The sequence below is a fragment of the Misgurnus anguillicaudatus genome, chromosome 8, assembly GCF_027580225.2.
Source record: "Misgurnus anguillicaudatus chromosome 8, ASM2758022v2, whole genome shotgun sequence".
In the NCBI taxonomy this organism is placed as follows: Eukaryota; Metazoa; Chordata; class Actinopteri; order Cypriniformes; family Cobitidae; genus Misgurnus; species Misgurnus anguillicaudatus.
This window is the reverse complement of record NC_073344.2, coordinates 26,327,155-26,339,008: the sequence shown is the minus strand read 5'-3', so window position 1 is coordinate 26,339,008 and position 11,854 is coordinate 26,327,155. Positions and strand designations below refer to the sequence as shown.

Genomic DNA, 11,854 nt, shown 5'->3' with positions numbered 1-11,854 from the left:
TTAACTGCATTCAAGTTCAGGTGTCACCATTTTTCTGCTTTTTTGTAATATCAGCAGAGCAGTGAATATATGCCTCCCAAAGAGAAAACGTGTCTCATATGTGTCTCATATAGTGTTTTGTGTTGGCTAACAAGTGCATAAATCAAGCAGCTTGAACAAATCTGTGAGATATTTAACTGTCCCTGCAGAATCAAAGTTGTGTATTAATGCCCTGCACTCGGCTGCTCAACTTCACCATCATCTTTCCTTCTGAGCTGCACGTCACCATTTACACCACCTACAGTTACCATGGTTTCTGGAGTAATCTTTTATTTTACTATTATAGCTTTCTGCCAATCAAGGCCACAGCACGACAAAGACACGAACCTCAACGAATGACAAACTCTGATTCAGCTCAGCACGAGACATTGAGCTTCAACTGCTGGGAAAATGACCTACATGGACTATAAGATAATAAAAGATCCTGTGATTTAACTGCTTTCTAAGACATGAAAGAAATAATAAACTAAGTGTAGCTCAACTGTGAGGGATATGTGACTATCAAAGCCAAAGACTCACTTTCTGAATATTGTTGCTGCTGTGTCAATGGATATATAGCAGATTAATAAAGCAATAGTCCTCTGTACACACACACACACACACACACACACACACACACACTAGCAGTGAGGGGACTGAACGACTTCTTGCCAGTAAACTCCCACACAATCCTGTATAATTCTTCACTCAAACACTTCAACCTGCTGCAGTGATGCTTGCTATAAGAACAGAAATAAAAAGCAATTCTACATTAATCACTACTGTTACTCATAAGAATTATATCTGATATTATTGTTAGCATCATTTTTAAAGTAGCATCATTCATCCTCCCACAAAATTACTTCTGTTGTTTATCTGGTAGAGCAGTAAAGCGAGTCCGGTCCAGTCAGACTTTGTGTTTATTGTGTTGTTTTGCCTCTACAGCAGAATGAACCGTTAGTCAGGTTCACATGACTCCCACACAGTCACCCACACACACACCCACATACCGTATGTACACATATACACACACACACACACACACACACACACACACACACACACACACACACACACACACACCCCATTAGATATAAGGGTGAATCTTTACTCTGATAACTTCACAATTCTTTATTTGAAAGATTGTGCTTTACGAGCTGACCGAATACTAAACACTCTCAAAGACTCATTCAGTTTCTCTCTGGTGGAATGAGCTACTGCTTTGGATAAATGAATCAATGTATTGGTGGTTTAGGGTTAGATTCCTTGATAATCTGCTACATTTCATCTATGCAAACAATTGCATTGTAGTCAGCCAAACCAAAGATCTGTGTTTACAAGCTCTTCCGTCATCTTTATTTATTTAGTGTTGCGTCCGCTGAAATCTGCAGGCTGCTCACAAACTAAAGGCGGCTTCGCTCTTCATGCCAGTCTGCTGAAAGACGAGCGCTTCATTTATTTTCAGTTCATTTGACCTGAATGATCTTGAGATTTTGTAAGGACGATGGGTTTGAACTGAGAATGGAGGTCAAGTCTGATATCAAAGGTCCACTGTAAAGTCTGCAATTAGACCTGACGGGTAACACACATTCACCAAAAATATTTCAGACCCCATGTAAGATAATAATACCTGTAATAATTAATGGAGAGTTAAACATAATTAGCTCGGGTCGTCCACTGCGGCAGCTCCATTAGACAGACGGTGAAATGTAAGTGCTCTCGCTGACAGCTGTTGTGTTAATGTGTCGTCATCGATTTATGTTGTGTGTGTGTGTGTGTGTGTGTGTGTGTGTGTGTGTGTATTGCTTGTCTGAATAAGAGAGAAAGAGAGTAAAGAGAGAGAGACCCTGACAGACAGATCAGACACACCGCTGTTTTCCTTCAGAACGCAGGCGCGTGTGAGTGAAGGATTAAAAGAAAAAAGATTTGAAACACAAAGGTTAAAGATAAAGAAAAACGCAGGGAAGGTACATCAGCATCTCAGATAAGAACCTGTATGTGTGCGTGAGCGCGCGTGCGTGCGTGCGTGAGAGAGAGAGAGAGAGAGAGAGAGAGAGAGATTGTGGATCTAGATGTTGTATATCATTCTTGTGTATTTAATGTGAAGGTTTCTGTGTTGTTTGGAGCTGCAGGAGTTGAAGGACAAACAATCGCGTGACTGAGACTCAGGTAAGCGCTGCCTTTCACCTTAATCTGTTTGAAGCCTTAGAACTCGAAATGTAGTGTCGATAATCCATTCTAACCAACTAAATAATAGAAAAGGCAATTTTCCTTTCAGTTACGACACGTGGACGAGTTTAGGGGTTCGTGCGTGTGTGACGCGCTAAAGCGCAACGCGTCGCGGGAGAAGAAACGCGGATGTGTGTACTAAAATATTGTCTGACTAGTGTGCTCACTAGGTTTCAGGTGACAGTAAACAGTATATAGGTTTAGAGGTTAAGACAGCCATGTCGTCTGTGAGGTGACAAATCTGTACACATCGATAAACGCGCGCGTGATCGTCTGAACCCTAAACAAAAGTTAAACGCTTAGGGGTAACGTTAGTTTCCGGGACAGGGATTAGACTAGTCCTAGTCCTAAACTAAATGTAAGAGCTGTCCAAACTGAAAACAACTTGCATTGACAGATCTTAAAATACATCAGTGCCCTTTGTTTTGCCTCAGAATGTACAAAGGTAATGTTTTAGTAAGGCAAGTTTGTTAAAACTGGTTATATTTCCTAATTAAACTAAGGCCTCGTCCTGTTTTAAGATAATCCCTTTACATACATTATCAAAAGATCATCTAAATGCATTTATAAAGAGTATATTTATCGGATGTTTTCGTAAAGAGTCTTAATGGTTTAAAGCAGTGGTGACCTACTCTGTTCCTGGAGATCTTCTGTCCTGCAGAGTTCAACTCCAAACCCAATCAATCACACCTGAATCTGTCAATCAAACATTTCCTAAAAATTAGAGTCAGGTGTGTTGAAGCTGGGTTGGAACTAAAATATGCAGGAGGTTAGATCTCATCGTGGGTCACCCCTGGCCTAAAGAGTGAAAGCATCTTTAAAATTTGTGGATGCACTTTAGGTATCACAGCTTTTGTTAGGTCCACTTTCGATCAGTTTACGCAAACAAAATTAAATCAGGGAGTGATTTTTGATTCTTCACTACTCTGATAAATAAATGAATGTGGTTGTTAAATAATTTTTCCCATTTGAGATCAATTAAGAAGTCAAAACACCTTCTCCCTCAATCTTCATGATCAACAATTGCAAGTTGTTCAAAATGCAGCCGCTACACTTTTGTGTCCCATCATCACTTCTTTAGGGTTGATATTAAAATTCTTGTTTCCATTGTCAGGTCGTGCACAAATGTATTATTCGTGATCTTCTTGTGCATTAATGTCCTGCTTTTAACTGAGTTGCTATAAATCAAAGGGTGATTTCTGTGGTTGGGTGCAAGTTTTGAAACGAGCTCCCATTTTCATTAAAGTCTACATTTAAATCTTATTTGTTTTTCTTTTGGACGTCTTTAGTTGTTGTAAACCTGCTTATGCTCACTGTCCAGGGCTTTGATCAATTGAGATTCTGTTTAAATGTGCTTTATAAATAATCAATGTTATTTGATACTACAATAGAGACGTTTGACATTTTATCATCATTATATTATCTCATTTATTTGTATTATTTGAAAGAACTTCATATTTATACACGATCAGCGTCTTTCCATAAAATGGAAATTTGCTTAACCTCAATGAGTGGAGCCTGACTGTGAGCTTCCCATTGATAAAAATGTCTGGTTCGTCCCACTGATCTGATAGGTCAGAATCTAGAGATGATGCCCACTCTAGCCCCGCCTCTCTTTACAGGGGTCAGACCGGCGACATGTGACTTACAGTGCGGATGAAGAAAGGGTTCAGAAGAAACTCAGACAGAAATGAGAGAGACTTGGGTTAAGATTTAAAGAAACTGATCTGAGCCGAGCCGTTTCTGTGCTACTCGACTCCAGTGTGAGTAAATGTGAGTAATAGATTTTGCAATGTCATGGTTCTGTTGTGATGGACTGCGATGTAAAAACTGAAGAATGTGAAGTGCTGTCTTGAAAATAACCGACATTAAGTGAATGCTGTGTATGTGTTTGACAGCACCGGCCTCGCCGACGGCCCTTTGAAACAGATTACTGATTAATCTCAAGATGAAAGCGGACAATGACTAACCTTAACCCGCTTACTACTTTTATAGGGCAAGAGTGCTACTGCTTACCTGAAAGACAAAAGCACAACACCAAAGAGAGAAAACAACCTGAAGAACCACCGAGTAAGTTAAAGACACCGAGAGGTTTAACGGGTAAACACACCAACAGGTTTCTCGTGTGCCCGCTCTCATTCTTTGCCCACTGAACATAACCAGGTCAAGAAACAGATTTAAAGCCGGACCAGAGACAGACAGAAAAGCTGATGATTTCAAGTCGTGCTCATTATTACGGAGGATAAAGATGGGTGATTTCTTTACGAGGGTCCGTCTGAAAAAGTGAAAGAAATCTCATTTACTAAGAATAAATCAATATACTTGAAGTAGAAATATTCAGTTAGGGTTAGAGACAAACATGATGCTGGTCATGTGCTCGCTGACTTCAAATGTCAAGACAAACTAATTATTGTCACTCCTATAATCCATCTAGTTTAGGTTTACTAAACTGCTTGTGAAGTTAACACATCTCATGTTATATTCAGTTTCTAAAACCATTTTACAGAGCAGTTATGTTGTTTTTGAGAAGGCAAGGTTTGTCTATATGAGCCAACTGAAATATTTATACTTTATTATATTTCTAAATGTTTTGTCAAACCACAGGTCAGGAGTCAGGACCTCTCCAGCGTCTGTGGAAATAACGCCGTTGTTTTCTCCTTGCATTTTGGGTAATGGTGGGTGACAGCCAAGGTAGGAACGCCTGCAGACTGAAAGAGAGAAAGAAAGTAACAGCAGCGGGCAAAGGGTAGCAGATGCTTTTATGAATGGACTGCTGCAAGGAGCTTTCTGATTGGTCAGACCCTGCTAGCAAAAATGACACCACAATTCAATGGGTGTGAATCACTTCATAACAGACAGTTATGATTACTGGTTTTATTTGAGTATTAATCAAATAAAACAAACTTCAAAAGAAAAAAAATGGGAGGCCATCAGCAAAACAGGATATTCATAATACTCTTAACCTTGGGCTCTTCTACATCCAGCTGGAAACAAGAACAGAAAACAATGAGATTAAGAGAGGAATTGGAGAGAGTGAACGATCTAAATTAGACCGAAAAGAGAAGAAAGGTGGAAGGAAAGAAAGAGATGACAGAATAAGAGAGAGAAAGTGAATGAAGGTCCTGCATTTGTGGCTTCAAACACCATCACATAAGTAGGGCTGCATAACCACCAATCACAACTAATCATTTGCAGAATAAAAGTTTTAGTTTACATCATATGTGTGTGTGTGTGTGTGTATTGTGTATAATAAGTGTGTATATATATCAATACACACACATGCATGTATATATTTCAGAAATATTTACATGTGTATATACTTTTTGATAATATATAATTATGAATACTTAATTATACACATTTTTATATACAGAATTATTATACACAACACACATATATGAACACTTATTCTGCAAACGATTAGTTGTTATGCAGCCCTATACTGATGATTGTGTTCAATAACTGTGCTATTAAAATACAGAAAGCACAGAGAAATAAAGATAGAAAATTACAATTTCACACAAGAAACCATAAAAACCTCTCTGTGACATCATGAAGTCTTTACCAGTCAGTCACAATCTGTACATCAAGTTGCAAATAACAGTTGTTTTAAGTTTAAGACTGATCTGACATTGAGTTTGATTATTAATCGGTTCCTGTTGAAGTGTTGTGTAATGTAACTGATCAGCTGAGTCAGCTCTAGTAATCTACAACACTTTAAATACAGTGCTTCAGTCCTGTTTAACTTTCCATCCACATTGACTGTTTGAACCCATTTTTCTAGGACACATCTGCCATTTACGCTCATTTCCAGGACGTTACACAATCGGCCGAGTTGATGGCACCTCCTTTAGAGAATGATGTTTCACTTTCTGCTCAAGGCTTACAAACTACATTAATAAACCTCTATGAACAGACAGATGTTTTTGTCAAAGTTATCTGTTGTCTAGGCTGTAGCACACCAGCAGGACGTGGACACAAAGCGCAGACCCATCGTTCGCTCAGTAGTCAGTGTAGATCCTGTCGGCCGTTCAGCAGCTACATCTGGCTACTGGGTCTCTGATGCCCTCCTGCTAACTCCTCACGGTGGGTGACACCTCAGGATAAAAACCTTGACAAATGGTTTTGAACCCGGCATACAGTGTAGAAATCTGTGTATGACAAAGTACAGCTACATTGTATGCTGGGTTTCAAAAGTGCTTGATAACCACAGACGTTCAATCTGAAATCAAAACGTACTTGAATTAAAACCCATTATAATGCTGCTCTGAATAAAAACCTTTCAATAAGCCGCTGTCAATAAACCAATAAAACGGGTTGCAAATGTTTGAACACAATGTTTTTCTTTAAATAAAGGCTTTCACGAACATTGTAATGGTGGCTGCGTCTCTCTAACCCCAACTGAAGAAGTGTCTCTGAACAACATATAAACACGATATTAATCCTGCGTCACAGAGGAGCAAGAATTCTCTCAAGAAACATAAGTGAAGTGAAGAAAGTCGCATAAATGAGCAAAGGTAAAAACCCCTAACTCACATCCTCATCCAAGGGCTGGAAGAAGGTGATTCGCACAAAAAAAATAAAACAACGCAGAGTCAGAAATAAAAATGCACATCAGTCGAGTAACTACTGCACATCAAAGAGTCTGGGGTCAAGTAAACCACACCGTTCATCTTTAAGTGTTTGTCAGTAAAAGACAGCAATAAACTTGAACCTTTTTGGAGGTTCAATGTAACTGACAGCATAACTGTAAACAAATATTACTGAACTAACCCAACAACACAGTTTTGTAGGTCCTGAGGTAGCAGAGCTAAAAACACAGCAACTCTGCTGGTCATCAAAAAAAAACCTTCATGAAGAGCGAAGAGCGGCTAATGCAAGTTTCATATTCAATACAAGTGAAATGAGCATAAAACTGTTGACAACTTGTTTAATAAGTCATAAACATTCTTCAAACAATAAAACAATTTTATAGTATCTGTACAATGCTTACACTAAGCAGTTTAATTCTATATAGAAAATGCAGGAGTAGTTTAAATGACTAAACTCCTTCCAATTGAATGGCAGGTACTCTGGGAAAAATAACAGCATTCCATCCACAAAGATCTTCAAGCAATAAATATGCATTTTATAAATAGTGTAAATGTACATCAGGATTAGAAACAAAAACGAGGGGAAAACAATCACAATTTCAACTTTATTCTATGTGCAACTCGTTTTTCTTTGTGACTTGGCTGTATTCTTTTTCCACAATTTTCTTTTTCTTACCCAAGAAACCAAAATATCAACCGTAGTTTCAAAGTAAAGACAGATAAAAGCAGTATAAAATTATATCACCTAATTCTTCACATTACAAATTTTTGGGAGATTTTGCCATCCAAAGTCATGGTAAAATCGCTATCGCTACCGTACAAAAGCTCGGCTAGCGTTCTCGCCCGTGAAGGTGAAACAACCCCCGACAGAAGATAGATTTCAACTTTCATAACGTTACAAAATACAAAAGAAGTCAGTAGTCTTTAAGTGACGACGCCATTTGTGAGAGACAATATGTACAAAACCGTTTTCCTCATCACTTCCTCCCCGTTTTTTCAGATTCATTTCCCTGGTGATGCAGAAGCGAGCAGCCCGTTTACGAGGAGGTCCGCGGGGCGATCGTTCACCCTCCTCCGCCGCCCCCTGTAGGCCATAACGACACGCTGCAGTTTATAAACAGGTTGCATAGACACACAGCCACTTCAGTCGTCAGTCCGGCACGTTAGCTATGGTCACCAGCCACGCGAGACGCTGCCGCGACTGTCCTGAATATCAGAAATGGTCCGTTTATAGAGTTCCTGTAATGCGATACTTTCCACACGTACAGCGTTTAATGTCAAGATGAAGAATGCAGCGCAGGGGCCTAGAAGACACCAGGAAGAAAGAAATCCTTAATAAAGAGCTTTCATTGGATTGACATGCAAACACAAACACAAGTTTCTGAAACGCGTCCTGCAACGTTTAGCATGTTATGCATCTTAATCGATACTTAAATCCCCTGTCAGATGTGACACCTGAATTGCTGGGGGGGGGGAAAACACCACACATGATGTGAACATTTATAACCGCACCCAAAAACTGCTTCAGAAATTTGAAGTCAAAGCAGACAAAAGGTATGATGCCGGTGAACAGAAAAACACCACAAAGGCCATTGATGAAAATGGAAAAATGACTTACTAATGAGAACTGGTCATAAATCTGCATGAGATCATCCATCTTGTTCTGTTCCAAAACAACAAAACCGTCCAGATCGCTGCTGCCCTTCCGTGCGCAATCCTGACAGTGGATGACATAAGACTTTTTGGAGTAGCTGTCGCTCGTCACGAAGAGAAGATTGAAAACCTCCACCTGAAACCAAGTGCACAATGTTACTTCTGCACGCCATAAATAAAAATAAAAATAACCCGGAGCGCTGCACGACTGAGGACGCACCTCACAGATGGAGCAGAAATGTGCCGGTTCATCTCGGCATCTTCTGTGCCAAATCGTCTCTTTTCCAGCGGCCACCAGCGCCTCTTTTATCGCCTGACACTGTTTGAGCGTCCGCAGAAGACAGAACCTGTTAACCAGGAGAATTATTAGCAGTCCCTACGACATGTTGGACCGACTACCGCTTCAGCAGAGATCCAGATGATCAACAAGACCCTCAAGAGCCTTTTCAAAGGTTTATTCGGGTAGAAAACAACATTACATCATTCCTAAACTGCACATTCATCAGATGGAAAAAACACTCACTTAATCATCTCAAACAGCTTGTGGTCGGACACTTTAATGTTCCTCGCCATGTTCCAGGACAGATGCACCATGGGAACCATAGATTTGACACTCTGGAGTTTGTTCCACTCGTAGCGTTCGACAGCGAGCTTGTACTGATACGCTGTAGGGTAAGACGTATTCAAACACATGAGCAGATGAAACGGACACGATTACGACAGCTCATTATTTTAAGTCTGAGTTATCGAAGCCGTGTACACGTTTTAAAGCATTTACACCAAATCGATACAATGAGTAAAACAGGGGTCTTGATTTGGGTGTACTGACTGTCAGCAGGTGTAACGTGCAGACACTTAAGGGGGTGGCACACAGGACACACAGCTCAGCGTCGTTCTAAAAAACTCGTACACATTGCTTTCTTTGAGTATACGCACACCAGCACCGACAGGTGGCTTCTGTCCACGCCGCCCAGCTACGACTCAGGAAGTTGCTCAAATCCCTGTGGCGCCACTCACATAGTTCATCATTAAATAACATCATATTTGTCCCAAATCATTAACGATTAACATTGGCTGCTAACGTATATTTTGCATTTTGAAGTAGACGCTATCTGACGAAGCTCGCGCTATTTAATGTGCACTTCCGGTTTACGATATGCGTCCTAGACGCGACGCTGAGCTGCATGGCCGGTGTGCGACCCCCTTTAGGTTTTAATTATAATGGTGATGATCAAGAGCAATAGGGATGTGACTAGAGTCAAACAACTTCACCAGCACATATGAAATGTCTCTGATTGGTGCCAATGATCATTGCTGCAAAATCTAACAGAAGTAGATCAAAACCCTAACGCTGACATTTTGTGATTGGCAACAACAATCACCCGTTTGTTTGTTTTTTTACATGTGCATTAGCTCTGTTATACGACGTACCTGTAAGAGGGCCCACATTCCAGGAAATATTATTGCACCAACCGATGGCCTGGACCCAGTGGACCGTCCCTGTGTTCAACCAGACCAGATCTCCAGGACGCTGAATGAAACGGTACACCGGCACGTTAGCCTCGTACAAATCCTCAAGATTCGGCCACCATGACCCCTTCAGGAAGTTGATGTTGTTTCTGAAAACGGTTGACAGATGATCTTATATTTACTGCATATAGTATACAGTAGTTTACTATAGACACTACATAGAAAAGTTTAAGGTTGTAACTAATATGTGATATATATATATATATATTTTTAATCATATTAAAAGGTAAAAACCCATCAGATCCTAATAATTATCGTCCCATCTCTAGATTACAATGTATTAAAAATCAATATCAATCAGGCTATCAATCCAAATGTTCTGTTCCTGTACAAAATGCAAATACAGCTTTCATTAAAACTGGGTTAAATAAGACAAAATTAATGACTTTAGTCCCACTCATTCTTAAAGTGTTCTCGTCGCTTCATAATATTATTATTGAACGACTGATGATGGCACATGGACCTTTTTGGTGATGTCATTCTTTTCTGGGGAAAGGAATTGTGAAACTAACTGAAGTCAATAAGACAGACAGAAGCCTCCCTGTTTTCATCAAAAATATCCAAAAATGAGTTCTGAGGACAATCGGAGGACTTTGGGGTTTAGAGCAACACAGGGGTAAGAGATTTATGATGAAATTATCATTTTGGGGTGAACTAACCTTTAAGTAAAGATCATGTTTCAGGAAGATATTTGGTAAATTTCCTACTGTAAATGGGTTAAAAAATTATTTTTCATTAGTAATATGTGTTGCTAAGGACCTCAAATATTGTCCTATTCTACCAAACTATACATTGATGGAAAACGCGTCTTTTAGATGATGTTTAAATCTCAATTTCAAGGTTCAGGGTAACAAATTAGTTTAAAATATTGACATAGACAGTTTGGGTTAGGAAGCTAAATCTTAGTTCTTAAGTTAAAACACTTATCAGTCTTTACCTAGCGGAGAGCACCTTTTCATCAATAACTGCAGGAATCTTTGAGGAAACCATACATATACCGTATTTTATATAAATCTCTAGCAATGTCGTGTTTAAAAATTTGGACTTTGACCATTTTTGTGTGAAACTTTAGGTGCTGCCATCTTGACCAGGTCTCCCTGGGAGAAGAGACTGTGTTTAAATACTGGATAAATCAATTAAAATAAATAACAGGGATCCCAATTTATGATTGATCAAATGGCAAGTAATTTTTATATGAAATAAAATGAATATCATAACGATTGTTTATTTGCGGGAGCTCCGTTTTAATGCCCGCAGTAGACCTGCAGCCGAAGGTCACGTTTATCAAGCGTCACACGTACTTCTCACAGAATCCACTCATGACGCCCCAGTACGGCTCAGGAACGGCAAACCACTCGCAGTCCCCCGGCCCGATGTTAATGTTCACCGCACAGAAATTGTTGTGTTCCTGATGACCTGAAGATGACAGAACAGCTGAAAATGTGCGTCTAAAATATTTATCTATACCACCACAACAATTCATACAAAACAGCAAGAAATTCGAGCAAAATTATTTCAAGTGATGTTTATTCAGAACAAGATAAAAAAGCACTGACCTGGTGTTCTGCTGCCAGGCACTTTCATGAAGAGCTGGACCGTGTTCATCCCCAGAATGCTGTAACCCACATGACTAAGCAGATTGCCGGCAGACACCATCCGTGCGAATGCAGGCAGTTTACTCAACTCCTGGAGCTGCAGCTTCCACCTGCGGAGAGAGACGATCACAAATCTGAGTTCATGCCTTTATTAAACTGTGATGAAGTTGACAAACTCACATGAACTGTGATGGACATGACTAAAAGAAATAGTGGACTAAAACATGAGATTTCTCG

The 11,854-nt window shown here is 39.8% G+C and overlaps 1 protein-coding gene and 1 long non-coding RNA gene across 3 annotated transcripts in view; one reads left to right on the top strand and one right to left on the bottom strand.

Annotated features, from left to right (window-relative positions):
* The first annotated feature begins 1,191 nt into the window (after positions 1-1,191).
* On the top strand, positions 1,192-6,809 carry LOC141365798 (uncharacterized). Its single transcript, XR_012370784.1, has 4 exons — positions 1,192-2,187; positions 3,870-4,020; positions 4,243-4,317; positions 4,852-6,809. It is a non-coding gene; the product is annotated as an uncharacterized lncRNA (long non-coding RNA).
* Positions 6,810-7,160: 351 nt separating this feature from the next.
* kdm6al (lysine (K)-specific demethylase 6A, like) overlaps positions 7,161-11,854 on the bottom strand; it is a 40,228-nt gene continuing 35,534 nt past the window's right edge. For both annotated transcript variants that reach the window (XM_073870608.1, XM_073870609.1), the window contains 7 exons: positions 11,579-11,727; positions 11,324-11,438; positions 9,924-10,111; positions 9,016-9,157; positions 8,713-8,839; positions 8,458-8,628; positions 7,161-8,143 (listed from right to left, as the gene is read on the bottom strand). In XM_073870608.1, the coding sequence (XP_073726709.1) occupies positions 8,117-8,143; positions 8,458-8,628; positions 8,713-8,839; positions 9,016-9,157; positions 9,924-10,111; positions 11,324-11,438; positions 11,579-11,727 (919 nt within the window). In that variant the 3' untranslated portion in view covers positions 7,161-8,116. The remainder of the gene's footprint in view (positions 8,144-8,457; positions 8,629-8,712; positions 8,840-9,015; positions 9,158-9,923; positions 10,112-11,323; positions 11,439-11,578; positions 11,728-11,854) is intronic.